This window comes from Sander lucioperca, chromosome 8, assembly GCF_008315115.2.
Source record: "Sander lucioperca isolate FBNREF2018 chromosome 8, SLUC_FBN_1.2, whole genome shotgun sequence".
Taxonomy (NCBI): domain Eukaryota; kingdom Metazoa; phylum Chordata; class Actinopteri; order Perciformes; family Percidae; genus Sander; species Sander lucioperca.
In genome coordinates this window covers 33645554-33661283 of record NC_050180.1, presented here as the reverse complement: position 1 = coordinate 33661283, position 15730 = coordinate 33645554, and the positions used below count along the sequence as shown (strand labels likewise).

General features: G+C 39.0%; 2 protein-coding genes and 1 long non-coding RNA gene across 18 annotated transcripts in view; all 3 read left to right on the top strand.

The window, feature by feature from the left end:
- Positions 1-2169, top strand: part of dgkh (diacylglycerol kinase, eta) — an 80985-nt gene extending 78816 nt beyond the window's left edge. For all 9 annotated transcript variants that reach the window (XM_031295793.2, XM_036004205.1, XM_031296038.2 and 6 more), the window contains one exon: positions 1502-2169. In XM_031295793.2, coding sequence (XP_031151653.1) covers positions 1502-1588 — 87 coding nt within the window. In that variant the 3' untranslated portion in view covers positions 1589-2169. The remainder of the gene's footprint in view (positions 1-1501) is intronic.
- A 2261-nt stretch (positions 2170-4430) lies between these two features.
- On the top strand, positions 4431-6093 carry LOC116050819. Its single transcript, XR_004105176.2, has 2 exons — positions 4431-4884; positions 5393-6093. It is a non-coding gene; the product is annotated as an uncharacterized LOC116050819 (long non-coding RNA).
- A 4625-nt stretch (positions 6094-10718) lies between these two features.
- Positions 10719-15730, top strand: part of akap11 (A kinase (PRKA) anchor protein 11) — a 28593-nt gene continuing 23581 nt past the window's right edge. For 6 of the 8 annotated variants that reach the window (XM_036003936.1, XM_036003934.1, XM_036003933.1 and 3 more), the window contains exon 1: positions 10719-10819. The gene's annotated coding sequence lies outside the window, so the exon portion shown is untranslated. Of the gene's footprint in view, positions 10825-10852; positions 11019-15730 lie in introns of those variants that run through there. The other 2 variants (XM_031295326.2, XM_036003931.1) reach the window with 2 other exon arrangements.

Below are 15730 nucleotides of genomic sequence, written 5' to 3'. Positions count from 1 at the left end.
ACTCTAACTCAATGTTGCTGCACACTTTGTTTTAACAGGAATGTGTGTGTGTGTGTGTGTGTGTGTGTGTGTGTTCTTGTTTAACTATATTCGTGGGGTCCAAATACCGGGAGTCCAGTATACTTGTGGGGTCCCGACAGCTTTGTGGGGCCAAAATGCTGGACCCCACAACTTTAAAGGGCTGTTTGAGGGTTAAGACTTGGTTGTAGGATTAGGGTTAGAATTAGGTTATGGTTAGGGTGAGGGGAAGGGTTAAGGTTAGGCATTTAGTTGTGATGGTTAAGGTTAGGGTAAGGGGCTAGGGAATGCATTATGTCAATGACGGGTCCCCACAAAGATAGTGAAATGCACTATTTGTGTGTGTGTGTGTGTGTATGTATGTGTGTGTGTGTGTGTGTGTGTATGTGTGTGTGTGTGTGTGTGTGTGTGTGTGTGTGTGTGTGTGTGTGTGTGTAAAATGCAGATCCACACGTGTAGAAATGAGATCCGCAAATGCCTTTTTGATTCACAGATACGTAACAACTGGATTCACAAATGTCGGTTTGAAAGTTGTAAATGTTCACAAATGCTTTTCATTTATTTGTAAATGTGTGTAATTTACTTACAGATATTATTCTTTGTTTTATTCGTGGAGCTTGTTTAATTTTGCAAATTCTTTTTTGTGAGGTTACAAATCTTTTCTTTGTATGTGTGAAATGTGCTTTCATATTTACAGGTTTTCACATTTACACACCGATTGTCAATCTGCTCACACAAATCTTATGAGACATATCTCTCCCCGTAGTTTTGAGACATTTCACTCAGAACCACAACTGCCCGACCTCATGGTGAAGTTAGAGATAAAAGTCAAGAGGATCAACCAAAGTCTTTAGGATTCAAATTTAATTTGTGCACCTTGGATATCTGTGCACACACACACACACACTCAATCCATCAAACACACAACGTGACATCATGACTTCGCGTAAACATACACGCCACTTTGTGGTGTGTTATCTGTATGCATTTTGAGCTATCCGCGTGTATGTCTACGCCGTATACAGCGGGATGGATTGGGTTTAGGAAAAGAAGATTTTCCCCCTACACAGATTTTCGGCCTTTCATAATACTCGCTACCGTAGTCGCTCTTAATGCTACGTCATCTTCTTGAGAATTGTGCTGTGATCACGAAACATGCTTCCCATTGAAATACATTAGTTTAAAAAACGTGCGAAATTTTGCTGGAAAAAAACCAGAACAAAAGTTCTTTTCTCAGGAGAACTTGACACGCAATCGCAAGGTACTGTAAGTCAATGGAGGCCAAATGGCATTGATAAACACGCTAAAAAGCGGTTATGTGTCTTGATAACACGCCAAAAATGAGATCAGTCTGCAACACAACAGTTGTTGAGATATTTCAGTTTGGTCGCCCTAAAGGCCCATGTTTGGTTATAATACGTGACTTGAAATAGAAATGTCTCGAAGTGTCTTTAATGTGTTGGTCTTCCTGTTTATCCTTTAGGATCTGGGGATATCGAAAGTGGGTCATATGAAGAGAATTCTCCAGGGAACTAAGGACCTGGCAAAGGTGTCCATGGTTGACCTCTAACCCGGAAGCAGACGCTACCGGAGAGGGGGAAACACACATTTCCCCTTTACAGTCAGTGGGAAGAGTTTGGGAGCACTGTAGGCACTGAAGGGGAAGAAGATGGGTATTCAAGGAGAGCTGAATTTGTATCCCTCTGCTGAGAAAGCCTTTGTGAAGTTGTTAACAAGATACATAAGTGTGTTCATTTGTGCTTCGGTGCCAAAATAACAGTCGAAAGAAAGCGGATGGAAATGCAAAAGGAAGTCATGGATCTTCACAACAACAAAAAAAAAAAGAAGAAGCCATTTTTAAGTTAATAACCATTCATAGCACACAACCAGGTATGCAACTAACCATACAGTTGACGGTCGACTTGTTGATTAATTTGTGATAACAAACTAGTAGCAAAAACCAGGACTTCCATGAGATGAGGGTGGGATTTAGCTTCAGTTCAGTTGGGCGCAAGTGTGAAAACGTGACACGTTTGCTGGATCACACAACCGCAGATGCGTCAAAGCAAGCGCCGGGTTGTAGGTAGCGCTGCCGTTTCGGCGGAGACGGAGAAGACAAAGTGGTGACATCACAGTCTCTCGGTGGTAATCTGTAAAGGCGTGGTGTCTGGAAACAGTGGGATGCCGTCGCATGCTATGCTTGCTCAACTTTCGATGTGTTTAATTGCATGATTAGTGTCTTGATTTCTTCGCGTGCAAAAATAACACTTGAACAAGTTTTACATGACTTAAGTATTACAATGCCATTTGTTACTACTGAAAGCATCCTTTTTTATTTGGGGTTTAAATCCAACTTTTGTTTTTCTAGCTTTAATTTTTTAATTTTTTTCGTTTGCATGATAATGACGTGTGTCAAAAGATCCGTGCCATATTTTTAGTCATTTAGTGGAAAATGTGCTTTATTGGTAGAAGTCATAAGAAGTTTTTTTTTCTTCTTTTTTTTAAAAAAAAGAAGCTTTTGTTGAGGTATGAATATATGGAATTAATATCTGTAAGTGGACACGTTCTCTGTGGATGTGAAATCAGTACCAAAGTGAATGTCCAAGAAAACATGATCATCTGATGACTGTTCAGTTCGCGCCTCTTAATTTAATAGCCAAGTAGGTTCTTAGTTCTTAATGGGAAAGAGATTTAGGAAGAAAGTAAACGTGTTGGCCTGAAGCCAACCACATAAAACTCTAGGCTTGTTGAGGTTTTTCTTTTTTTTTTAAGGAACACTTAAAAGGCACTTTTTACTTCTTGCTTCATGCAAGTGCAAATACTCACATCATGACATAGAATTAACGGTTCACCTCAACTTTTTAACTTTTGGCAATTGAACACAGTATTTAACACTAATGGGAATAGCAGTTAGATATATCGGGTTTGAATATATAATAGAGCAGTTGATCTGCAGCCTGCATAGCGTTGTTCAAGTGCAGCTTTTATTTCTTCAAATGACAAGTTGATAGAACACTACTTTTACTTAGTTTCTTTTAAGACTGGTGGCATTACAGGGTATATTTCTATATGTGATGCTAAGTTTGTATATGTATGTATATATATATATATATATATATATATATATATATATGTGTGTATATGTATATATATATATGTATATATATATATATATATATATGTATATATATATATATATATATATATATATATATGTATGTATATGTGCACTGTATATACAGTATACCAGTGTATGCAAACAATGTTTGTAAGTGTTTGTAGTCTAATGCATTTGTAGATTGCTGACATGGCATGCAGTGTCAACAGCTTACACATTTGATTGTGTATATTACACCATAACAATTGTGTATCGTTGATTTTGTTCTAATCTCTTGTACATGATAATGCTGTTGTATTCTAATGATGGTGCAATATTTGATCTCTTGTTTTGATACTGTCTCTGCAGCTTTCCGACATGATGTTTCTTTGTGGGGGGGGGAGAGGAAAACCTTGAAAGAGTTTTTTGTACGTGTACTCCTCTTTCGATGGTTTGGGGATTCGATTTTAAAAAGTGAGGCCCGTAGACAGACTGCGTTTTCTTATGGACTTCAAATCTCTTCCAGCGGTTCACCAGTTTGTAGTTTTGCTCCTCCGTGCTTCCAAGATGACACACTGAAGTAGGATTGTGTCAATGAATGAGTAGAATGGGCAGACGTGACTGTTGTGTTAACCTGTAATGTGTATCACAATGTATTTGTGTGCGTTTGGGTGTGTCTACTACAACAGTGACATACTGTACCTTATCAGCAATTGTATACTTACCATTGCTAACTGCTTTTTATCATATCTGATAGTTTTCCCCCTTTTGGAGAATAATTTGTTGCTTGTAGGTTGGTTTTAATTCTGGCTTTTCCACCTTTAAGAGTAATATGCCTTCTGTTAAGAATTAGTTTAAAACCCTACCTTTTTTTTTTTTTTTTTACTGAATATTGAGTGCTAAATATTAACATGCGCACAAGTTTTCATCTTTCATCAAAGTATACTAAATAATAATAGAATGTGAGTGAATCAGGGGCTGGATCTACAGTGTATTGTCTGTAATATCCCACCAGAGGGCGACCTATTACATCTCACCCTCTCTACAGTCTCTGACTCACATTGTCAAACAGCACCGTTTCACACTTGCTCATGCCGACAATCAGTTGTGTCAGGCTACTGTCTTCAATATAGTGCAGTGTTGCTCTTTGGCATGCAGAAAATCTATAAGCCTATCATTCAAATTCCAATATTTATCTTTCATGCGACTCATAGCCAAAGATAGGTTAGTTACTATAAACCACAAATTTCAAAACATCAGATTCTTGCTCCTCTATCTGACTAAAGACCATTTAGTGTCACGGACAGAACTTTTTTTCCATTTAGTCGATCAGACTCATCGTTCATTATTTGATGACAGTTGGCTTTTTGCTAGCCAGAAACTCTGGATTTAGTCTAAGCTGAAGTCTAAGTTTGGCCTCACATCTATTTAAAACCCTCTGAGGTCTAAGGACATTTTTACATTTATTTTTAAATTCACATTTTAAGGATATTTGCATATAACCGGATCCCAATGTGTAAAGAAATCATTCATTTGGCCCTAAAGCTGAAAAGTTGATGTTCGCTTTTAAATATTTCTCCAATCTCTTGTGAAGTGACTGGGTTCACAAAAGTAGCGTAATATATGAATAAAATAGTAAATAAATCTCTAACATGAACTTTTGAGTAGGAGCGTTGTCAAACATCGCTTGGACTCGCTGATGCGTCTTTTGTCCTCAGAGGGTTAATCGCCATCGTGCCAGTCACCAAACTGAATCCACTAATACTGCAGTTCCTGATAGGGATGCACCGAATCCAGATTTTTGGGGTTCGGCCGAATACCGAACGCACTGGTTAAGATTCTGCCAAAACCGAATACCGAATCCTACTCCCATTTTGGCTGCTGTCTGTAGATTCCTTCATGCACAACTCATATTCTTTCGGATGTTTCATACCAAATGTTTTAACAGCGGTGATGTTGTGTATAGTTTAGGGTCCTCGCCACCACCAGACAAATCGCCATTGCAAATTGAACACTCAAGCTCGACTTGAATGGCCTTCTTTTGACTGAAAGTACTGCCAAACAACATTTTTTCTGCTCACGAGTTCTATTTTCACTTTCTCACAGCTTACTGCATTGAACGCTCCACCTACGTAAACACCTTCCCATAACCGTCATTACGTCAACCAGCGTAGCACGGGTAGTGCAATCGTCGGGTTCGGCAGAAACCGATCCCCGTCAAAAAGCCCAATATTCGGCCGAATCCGAAGCCGAATCCTGGATTCGGTGCATCCCTAGTTCCTGAGCTGTGTCTGTCTGTGTTTCTGTTCTCTGTGTGTCCAAAGGGTCTGCTGGGTTCCCTGATTTCGCAAGTGTTTAGGCCCCAGACTCCAGGCAAGAGTATGCTTGACCTTTTTTCCAATACAAAGTGGACGTAGCCACCTTTCTCCCTTGCTGTGTTTTTCCAGTGGTCTGTAAATAATGCTGCAAACTGCCTGGTTTTCAAAAACCAACGAAACCCATGCAAGGATCTCTTAAAGACGGGACAGCATGTAGTCTTTCACGTGGTTCCTAAAGTGATGGGAGAAAAGTGAGTTTCATTTGTTTACATTATGTTTACAATGGCACAGTTTTAATTTGTAAGAATATATATGTAGGTATAAACAATATTTGCATATTTATTGCCTAAGGTTAAAATGACATGATGTTTATTGTGTTTTCACATTTGGAATATAATGTTACAGTTGTCACCTGTATTACTATCTGGATGATTTTGGTAAAGTAGTTGATCATTTTTATGACTACTAAATGACTGTTTTCTGTGCCTTTTTATGGTTAGAATGCATGGTTAACTATTTATTACAATTTGGAGTCACTGAGATGTGTATTTTTGTATTCTGAATAAATAAATGGTTCAGCTTTTGTTGTACATTTTTAAGGTGCCTTAAAACAGGCTACCTATTCATATCTCTCTTCAATAAAAACCAAATACATATGCAGCGTGTTTCTGCCTCATTCTGTTTTGATTACACCTCCAGGGAAAGAATCGCTGCTATAAAATATGAAGTCCTCCCGGGTAGGACTGGGCGATATGGAGAAAATCAAATATCACGATATTTTTGATCAAATACCTCGATATCAATACCGCAACGATATTGTTGTGTTGACTATTGGTGCTTTCACAAAATATTTACTCACTGAGATTTTTGATAAATAATCATCAGTAATGTGGATATAATGACTAAGTGGGTAAAGGCAAATAATAGAACAGTTACAACAGTCTGGTAAGTTCAGAAAATGACATCACTTTACTGTAATGCAGCCTTTAAAACCAGGAAAAGACAACACTTATGCCATATCACGATATCCAAAATCTAAGACGATATCTAGTCTCATATCACGATATTGATATAATATCGATATATTGCCCAGTTCTACTCCCGGGTCAAAACTGAAAAGGACTTTTTTAACACTTTTTTTTTTTTTTTTACGATTTTGTCGCTTTATTTGACGCTATTTTCAACAGTTCCTTTGCTTTTTTCACTACCATCAGTATACTGTACACACCACTTACACCAGCTTATTACCACTAGTTTTACACTTCTTTTTTTTTTTCTCTAATTCATGGTCAATAAACCTCATTTATATTAAATTATAACAAATGTGTTGAAAAAAGCTGTAATTATGAATTATTTGGACTAATAGTTAACATCAGAGGAAAAGTTTTGTCAAAGTTTGGTTCCGGGATTTTGAAACCATTTAAAGTGCTCATATTATGCTCATTTTCAGGTTCATAATTGTATTTAGAGGTTGTACCAGAATAGGTTTACATGGTTTAATTTTCAAAAAACACCATATTTTAGTTGAACTGGACATTGCTGCAGCTCCTCTTTTCACCCTGTGTGTTGAGCTCTCTGTTTTAGCTACAGAGTGAGACATCTCACTTCTGTTCCATCTTTGTTGGGAGTCACACATGCTCAGTAGCTAGGTAAGGACTACTAGCCAGTCAGAAGCAGAGTATGAGGGCGTGCCATGCTAGCAGCTAGGTGAGCATTATAACGTGTGTTCCAAAGTGACCACGTTTGTCTCTGAAGTAAAGGCTGGACTACAATAGAGCTGTTTGGAGCAGTTTGTCAACAGTGTTTTCTGTTGGAGATGGTAAGTCCCTTTGGGGTGGACTTTGGGCTTTTTCACTTTGTAAACCTATAACATGCACAAAAAAAGATATTTAACACATAATAACACAATAAAGGAAAGGGAAAAAGCCAAAAAGCATAATATGAGCACTTTAAAACATTTCTTTCAAATGCTCTTAAATTGAAAAGGTTCACTGAAAGGAAGCCTCTCTTCTGCAGGAACACCCTGATCACATTCACACAGTTACACATTCACATGTGGAAGCAGCTCCACTGCAGCGGTTGGGGTTAAGGGCCTTGCTCAAGGGCACCTCAGTGGTGGTAATGAGGGAGGGACAAGCGCTGCTCTTTCATTTTCCCCCCCACCCAGATTTTATCCTGCCGGTCTGGGGATTAAACCGACGACCTCAAAAGCTCGCATCTCTAACCTTTAGGCCACCACTGCCCCAAATTCAACAAAAGTAGTGAACTGAGGCGCCTGGGTAGCTCACATGGTGGAGCGTGCGCCCGTACGCAGGGGATCGGTCCTCACCACATCGGCTGCGGGTTCGGTTCCGACCTGTGGCCCTTTGCTGCCATTGTCGTTCCCCCGGTCTCTCTCCCCTTTCATGTCTGGGCTGTCCTATCGATTGAAGGCCTAAAATGCCAAAACGTAATCTTAAAAACAAAGTAGTGAACTGATCCTTCATTTAACTTGTGAGGAGCGTTGTATGGAATCATCCCCGACAGATTTATCCTATGAATATCCTAGCATTTTATTTATATATATATACATATATATATATATATATATATATATATATATATATATATATATATATATATATATATATATATATATATATATCTTTTAAAGTTCCATTTTTGTGCCATAGGATAAATCAGTTGTGGGAAATTCCATCAAAGTTTCTAAACCAAACGAAGAATAGCTACATTGTGACTAAAGACACTGGGCCATCTGTGACATTTGAAGTTTTTTCGGAACACCCACATCCCTGGGCATTTCTCTCCACATCCTCTCCTCTGTTGAAACTCCTCTCTGCTCTCATTTTCTCTCGTTCTAGTCTTGCTGTATCCATTGGTTATTTTTTAAACCAGAAATATTTTCAGTAGCTCATTCTACTTTTTCTCATGTCATCACAATTCATCTCTGGCAACATGTTGAGGAGTCACCTCGACTCTCCCATGACATTTAGTCATCAGGCTTGAGTTATTACCCCTTTCAGGGTCTTTTTGTTGTTGCATTTCTTCATTCCTTTAGGCAATAACAACAACAAACAATGTTGTTTTTATCTGGATTATTAGCCTTTACAAAATGGTCGAGATGTCAAAAAGTTCCTGGAATCCATCTGAGAAGGTTTGGTTTTTAAATCTGCAGTGTTAACAAGATCTTACTACTTAAAATGTGGTCAACAACCCAATAAAGCCCCAATCTATGAATTGCTGCTGCTTGGAAATGATTCTTGTTTTGGCTTGTTCTTGTTCTTGTTTTGCCTTCTTTAAATTTGGCATTTTAGTTATGTCTCCTTTCCAGTCACCACCATCGTCGCATGCTATGCTTGCTCAACTTTCGATATGTTTAATTGCACGATTAGTGTCTTGATTTCTTCGCGTGCAAAAATAACACAAGTTTTACATGACTTAAGTATTACAGTGCTATTTGTTACTACTTTTTTTGGGGGGGGGGGTCTAAATCCAACTTTTGTTTTTCTAGCTTTAATTTTACACTTAACAACTTAAAAGGCACTTTTTACTTCTTGCTTCATGCAAGTGCAAATACTCATATCATTGTAGTATCTGATGGACTTATAGGTTTAATGTCTGTATAAAGCTCAAATGTGCTGAGTCATAATAAGAACGTTCATCATGGGTACTGTGGCAGTACAGGGAGTAATAATTAACCTCTTAGTGGCGTGATTTCGATGGGATGTTTAAAAGACAGGTCTCGGATTGGATGCTGAGGGGTTAACGAACTATCGAACATATTGGCGGTGTGTTCTCCAGACTTTCCATGGAGTCTGTAAATGGATGCTGTAATCTTTGATGTAATAAACCTTTTATAATCAAGAACAGTGTCGGCGGATTCCTCTTCATACAGCATCACAGCATTACTATTTAAGTCACCACATCATGACATAGAATTAACGGTTCACCTCAACTTTTTAACTTTTGGCAATTGAACACAGTATTTAACACTAATGGGAATAGCAGTTAGATATATCGGGTTTGAATATATAATAGAGCAGTTGATCTGCAGCCTGCATAGCGTTGTTCAAGTGCAGCTTTTATTTCTTCAAATGACAAGTTGATAGAACACTACTTTTACTTAGTTTCTTTTAAGACTGGTGGCATTACAGGGTATATTTCTATATGTGATGCTAAGTTTGTGTGTGTATATATATATATATATATATATATATATATATATATATATATATATATATATATATATATATATATATATATAACCCCCCCCTTCTTTAAATTTGGCATTTTAGTTATGTCTCCTTTCCAGTCACCACCACCAATCAAAGATCTTTAATTTCCTTTTACGCAGTTAATTCTTTCGTTATTTCCTACAATAAATATGTTAGGCTACATAGTTTATTTTAAGGACTGAACAGTGGGCCATGTAACTGATTTACAGGACAGTATTAATTACATGGGAAGAATGCAAATAACTAAACACTAATAAATGTCACAAGAGCATAGCATCAGCAAATCCCCTGATAAAACTGTATAAATGTACAAATGCAGAGCAGCAGGTTGTGTTTGTGGCAAGTGCTATAAACTTGTTTCAAGCAGCTACAGAAAGGGTGACATTTATATTTTTGCTGTGACATACAATACTATATATAAAACACACAAAAAATAAAACACTTTTGTAGTTTGATTGCTGGGTGTTCGACAGTGCCAGTGCGACACATATCGTTTTCTCGGCGTGCGATTGATGATGCCTCAAACACTTCTGTTATCATGGGAAGAATGGTGATGCACAGGAAATGGGGGAGTCCATTTCATTTTTGAGAATCGGTGAAATTGAATCGTAAGATTGTAAAGTGTATTATATCATCTTCAACTCATCCAGTCAATTTTTTTAGAGCACAGGTATGGCTCTTGGGAAGAATTGATATAGCTATTTTACCAGGTCAAATGCTGAAAATAGATTATTGAACTGTGATCCTGTCTCTGCTTGCAACCGGTCCGTGTCCCAGCGCATTAAGGTGTTCTTGGAAATACGTAGCAGACAGGTAAGCAAACGAGGCAGATGAAAAAGGAATTGTTGAAGTCAATATTAAAATATCAAAATCAGATGAAAAAGACGTGCAGAAAAGTAACTCAACAGTGATAACAGCATTGGGAAATGCCATAAAAAGGAGACGTTTACACTCAATCCAGAAGAATGAACATTAGGTATGTTAACACGTAGAGGAACGAACCGGAAAGAGCAAGTAATATAATAAAAGGAAGCATCCAGAACAGTAGTGGGGATTCACATGGCGAATAGTTCAAAACGGACGAATCGTTCGTGTATCGCCCATCAAACACAGCGGCCACAGTCAACTCCGCTGGAGTCCGACACTGAGCGGTGAGGTAAAACCACCTAATAATGTTTAAAATATGCAGCAAATCACCACATATTGCTGTTGGTTAGGTTTTTGAATCTACCATAACGTTATCGTTAGCTGGGTGGCTAGGTGTTAGCTAACGACAAGAAGGTGACATCACAGACCGCGGCCTGGTTCCGCTGCTAGCCCCAGTGATTGACAGCCTGTCAACTAGCAAAGGTGGTTACTTTAGCTGTGGGTTTAAAAGTCGTTTTGTGTTTCGCGACGGTTTATTATGAACTGATATGTCTACATAATGTGGCTAGCGACGTAGCCGTTTGTCTGTTTTAGTAGCATGGAGCCTGAGTGGTCGTGAATCAACATCAGCATCCACAGTGTGTGGCTCCACTGTGGCCTGTTGCGAAGGGTACCAGCCCCGCAAGCTGCTGTAACATTAGCTAGCCATTCTTCCAAACATCCAGTGCCTGTTGTTGAGTTGCCTTTTTATTAAGCGTTTGGTAACGTAAATAGGCGTACTAGCTTCATACATGCGTAGTGGTGTAGAATATAACAGTCATTCTGCCAAGTCATGTTGTGTTGTGTCATGTTGCAATGGCGATACATATCGAACAAATATATATTTGTGGCACACAGTGTTTAGTGTTTTAGTTTTTTAGCTCTGTTTTTTTGAGTGAAGATTATTTTCTTTTCCATATTGTACATTAGGGCTGGGCAATATATCGATATTATATCAATATCAAAATATTAGGCTAGATATTGTGTTAAATTTCAAGTGTCTTTTTCTGGTTTTAAATGCTGCTTTACAGTAAAGTGATGTCATTTTTGCCACATTGCTGATGATTATGTATCAAAAATTCACATTGTGTAAATATTTTCTGAAAGCACCAATTGTCAACCCTACAATATCGATATTGAGATATTTGGTAAAAAATATTGTGATATTTAATTTTCTCCATATTGCCCAGCTCTATTGTACATATTTGTTATAGTGTCTTTTACATATATTTTTTTATTTCAATATTTCTATTCTATGTTTATTTTCTACACTGCTGTAGTACTATTGTTAGTTTATTCCCTTGTGTTTATTGTAACGTTATGCACCAAACACACCAAGGCAAATTCCATGTAAGTTAGTGAACATTTTGGCATTACATCTTATTCTGATTCTGATATTGGAAGGTTGTTTTCAGCAGTGGTGAGAGAGAGAGATAGATATATATATATATATATATATATATATAATTTCTTTTTTTTTTTTTTTTTTTTTTTCCGGTCTGGTTCAGAATCCGATCTCATATTGTACTAAAATAGTTCACCGAAACGTGTTTCTGAAAACATTTTAAGAGAGAAATAGGCCGTGCAGTTGCTGAATCTGTCTTCATTTCAGATCAACAAAGGTTAGTTTAAAAGATTTTCGTCAGATTTTGAGAGATTCTAGTCACGCTCATTCCGCTCCTCGTTTCTGGGTTAGCACTCCACCAATGAGATGGGTCATTTGAGTCCAATTGCCGGCAGTGCCCGCCCCGCCGATTATACATGTCAAATCAGCCAAAATGAAGGACGACGGCCCCTCGGACAGACGACAGCACGGAACACACCGAACAGACTCGAGTCACCGACCTCACCAGACTGTCCGACGGCCGATTATCGGCTCTGTGTGTCCGGGCCTTAAGATTGCCCTGTATTTGGCTCCATCCATCCATCAACTCTGATCAGCTTCCCTGTCCCTGCTGAAGAAAAGCATCCCCACAGCATGATGCTGCCACCACCATGTTTCACAGTGGGGATGGTGTGTTCAGGGTGATGTGCAGTGTTAGTTTTCCACCAACATAGCGTTTTACATTTAGGCCAAAAACTTTGATTTTGACCAGAGCACCTTCCTCCACATGTTTGCTGTGTGCCCCACATGGCTTGTGGCAAACTGCAAACGGGACTTCTTATGGCTATGTTTTAACAATGGCTTTCTTCTTGCCACTCTTCCATAAAGGCCCGATTTGTGGAGTGTACGACTAATAGTTGTCCTGTGGACAGATTCTCCCACCTGAGCTGTGGATCTCTGCAGCTCCTCCAGAGTTACCAGGGGCCACTTGGCTGCTTCTCTGATCGATGCTCTCCTTGCCCGGCCTGTCAGTTTAGGTGGACGGCCATGTCTTGGTAGGTTTGCAGTTGTGCCATACTCTTTCCATTTTCGGATGATGGATCGAACAGTGCTCCGCGAGATGTTCAAAGCTTGGGATATTTCTTTTATAACCTAACCCTGCTTTAAACTTCTCCACAACTTTATCCCTGACCTGTCTGGTATGTTCCTTGGGCTTCATGATGCTGTTTGTTCACTCTAACAAACTTCTGAGACCTTCACAGAACAGCTGGATTTATACTGAGATTAGATTACACACAGGTAATTAGGAGACTTCTGAAGGCAATTGGTTGCACTGGATTTTATTCAGGGGTATCAGAGTAAAGGGGGGCTAAATACTTTTGCACGCCACACTTTTCAGTTATTGATTTGTAAAAACATCTGAAAACCATGCATCATTTTCCTTCCACTTCACAATTATGCGCCGCTTTGTGTTGGTCTATCACATAAAATCCCAATGAAATACATTTACATTTGTGGTTGTAACGTGACAAAATGTGGAAAGGTTCAAGGGGTATGAATACTTTTGCAAGCGTGTGTGTGTGTATATATATATGTATGTATGTATATGTATGTATGTATGTATGTATGTGTGTATATATATATATATATATATATATATATATATATATATATATATATATATATATATATATATATATATATATATATATATATATATATATATATAAAAACACACACAAAATAATGATAATATATACAATTCTCTACTTATTTTGCCTTATATTGTGGCAGCAGAATACATATTTAGCTGCTATCCATGCCTTACTTTTATCTTCCCCTAATCAAAAAGGAAGCTTTTTCTCCTCAGTGTAGGCAGTGAAGCCTGGTATGCAATTTTTCAAATGTTTAGAAATATTTGGTTCTTAAAGTCTTTATATTTGGGACATGTACATAAGAAATGTGATACTGTTTCGATGTCCTGGTGGCAGTGTCTCCCTCTCCCTCTCTCTCTCAGTTCTGTTTATCTATCCTCCGGCCACCCACACTCATGCAAAATTTGCCCACATCAGCTCCCAACCAAACAAGATTTTAGACTACACAGTTTCTGCCCTTGACAGGTTGTTTTGCTGTCTCCCTTCTAAGATGATCACAAACACCCCTCCGAATCCTTTGACTTTTCCTGCTTAGTTTCATTACATTCTTTCTGCAAACGATGATAATTAGCTTCATGAATCAGCCCTTGAGAATTTGTTCAAGCCTTAACTTAGTTACACTTAATTGCAGTTTTTCCACGACATGACTAACACCGAATACATGTGGCATTATGTGACCACATTGGTTGCATAAAAGGCGATGACGTAGGCCTATTTAGCTGATTCTCATATAGTGCATCACTGAATACTAAAGCTGTAAACTAAACATTAAAACATCCCAGGCTACAAAAAAAAAAAAAAAAAAAAAGCTGATTTGCCAATTACTTTGTTGTTGATCTCAGTTCGAGATAGTCCCAGCTATAATGGACGCCATTGTGCCTGCTTTCCTTGTGAGTGGATCGGGATGTACTGCATAGTTGAGGTTAGGCAGCAGCGGCCGGCTGTGTTGTTTTTTTTTTTGTTTTTTTTGTACAGCCCACCAAAGCGCCCGTGAGAAGCTAGGAGGTCCTGGATGGCCAGAGGAAGCCATTGGCATGTGTTCTACCCCTCTGGTTCTCAGGATGCAGGACGGGCTGATCAATAGACCCGCCTGCCTGTGTCTAGACTCCTCTAGCTGCTTTGGACCATACCTCAAAGGAGAGGCTTGGATTTCTTGGGAAACTTTTCCTTCTTGTACACTGTAAATATTTTGCCCCCCCCCCCCCCCCCCCTTTCAATGCTGCTTACCGAGTGTGTTTCCCCTGTTCAGAGCACACACCCCTGCTCTCTCTTGCCTTGCTGTTTGATCTTTGATGCAGGCCCGGCTGTTTTTGAAGAATATCAAAAGAAGCAAAGGCCTACTATAGCTTATCCTCACCAGCAGGACAAGTCTAGGCCTACTTATAAGAAACTCGATTCATGTTATTTTCACACGGGCTTTGAAGGAATTGTGGTCTAGAAGTTTGGCTGTACAATCCCTAAAAAGAGTAGCAGGAGTTAACCTCCTGCTTACTTTTTGTATTGCCTCCTGTGGTGAAATGTTTTATAATCTGTTTCACAGGCTTGACTCCATTGATAACCGTTGGCTCAGGGAATTAGGGAACGGCACAGGTGCAGTGACATAGCTCTTTGTTGCATGTAAACCACTAGGGATGTATTCTCGACCCACGACGTTCCACTTCCGGGATTGCTCCGGTGCCGTAGGAAATGCCGGCGGATGCATGTCTTTTCGCCGATGTCCGTCTCCTTCCTCTTTCTTTGTGTTGGCGTTCTAACCTCTGGTGGATTTCTGAGGACTATGGTTAACTGCTCCTCAGATCTCTGCAGGGTAAATCCAGACAGCTAGCTAAACTATCTGTCCAATCTGAGTTTTCTGTTGCACGACTAAAACAACTTTTGAACGTACACATGTTCCACCAAAACAAGTTCCTTCCCGCGGCTATTTTGCAGAGGGACCGTAGCTCCGTCCGGCTCTTAGCACCCCCCAAGACGATTGTGATTGGTTTAAAGAAATGCCAATAAACCAGAGCACATTTTTCTCCCATCCCAGAATGCTGTGTGGACTAGCAAGACCCTCCTCTGCAGCGCTGTGGAGGAAGGTCTGGCAAAGCGAGACTACTAGGGATGTAAAAAAAAAATCAATATAAATGTGTAAAGATTTCAACCAGTTGAGATAAAAAAAAAAAAAAAAAACTAAT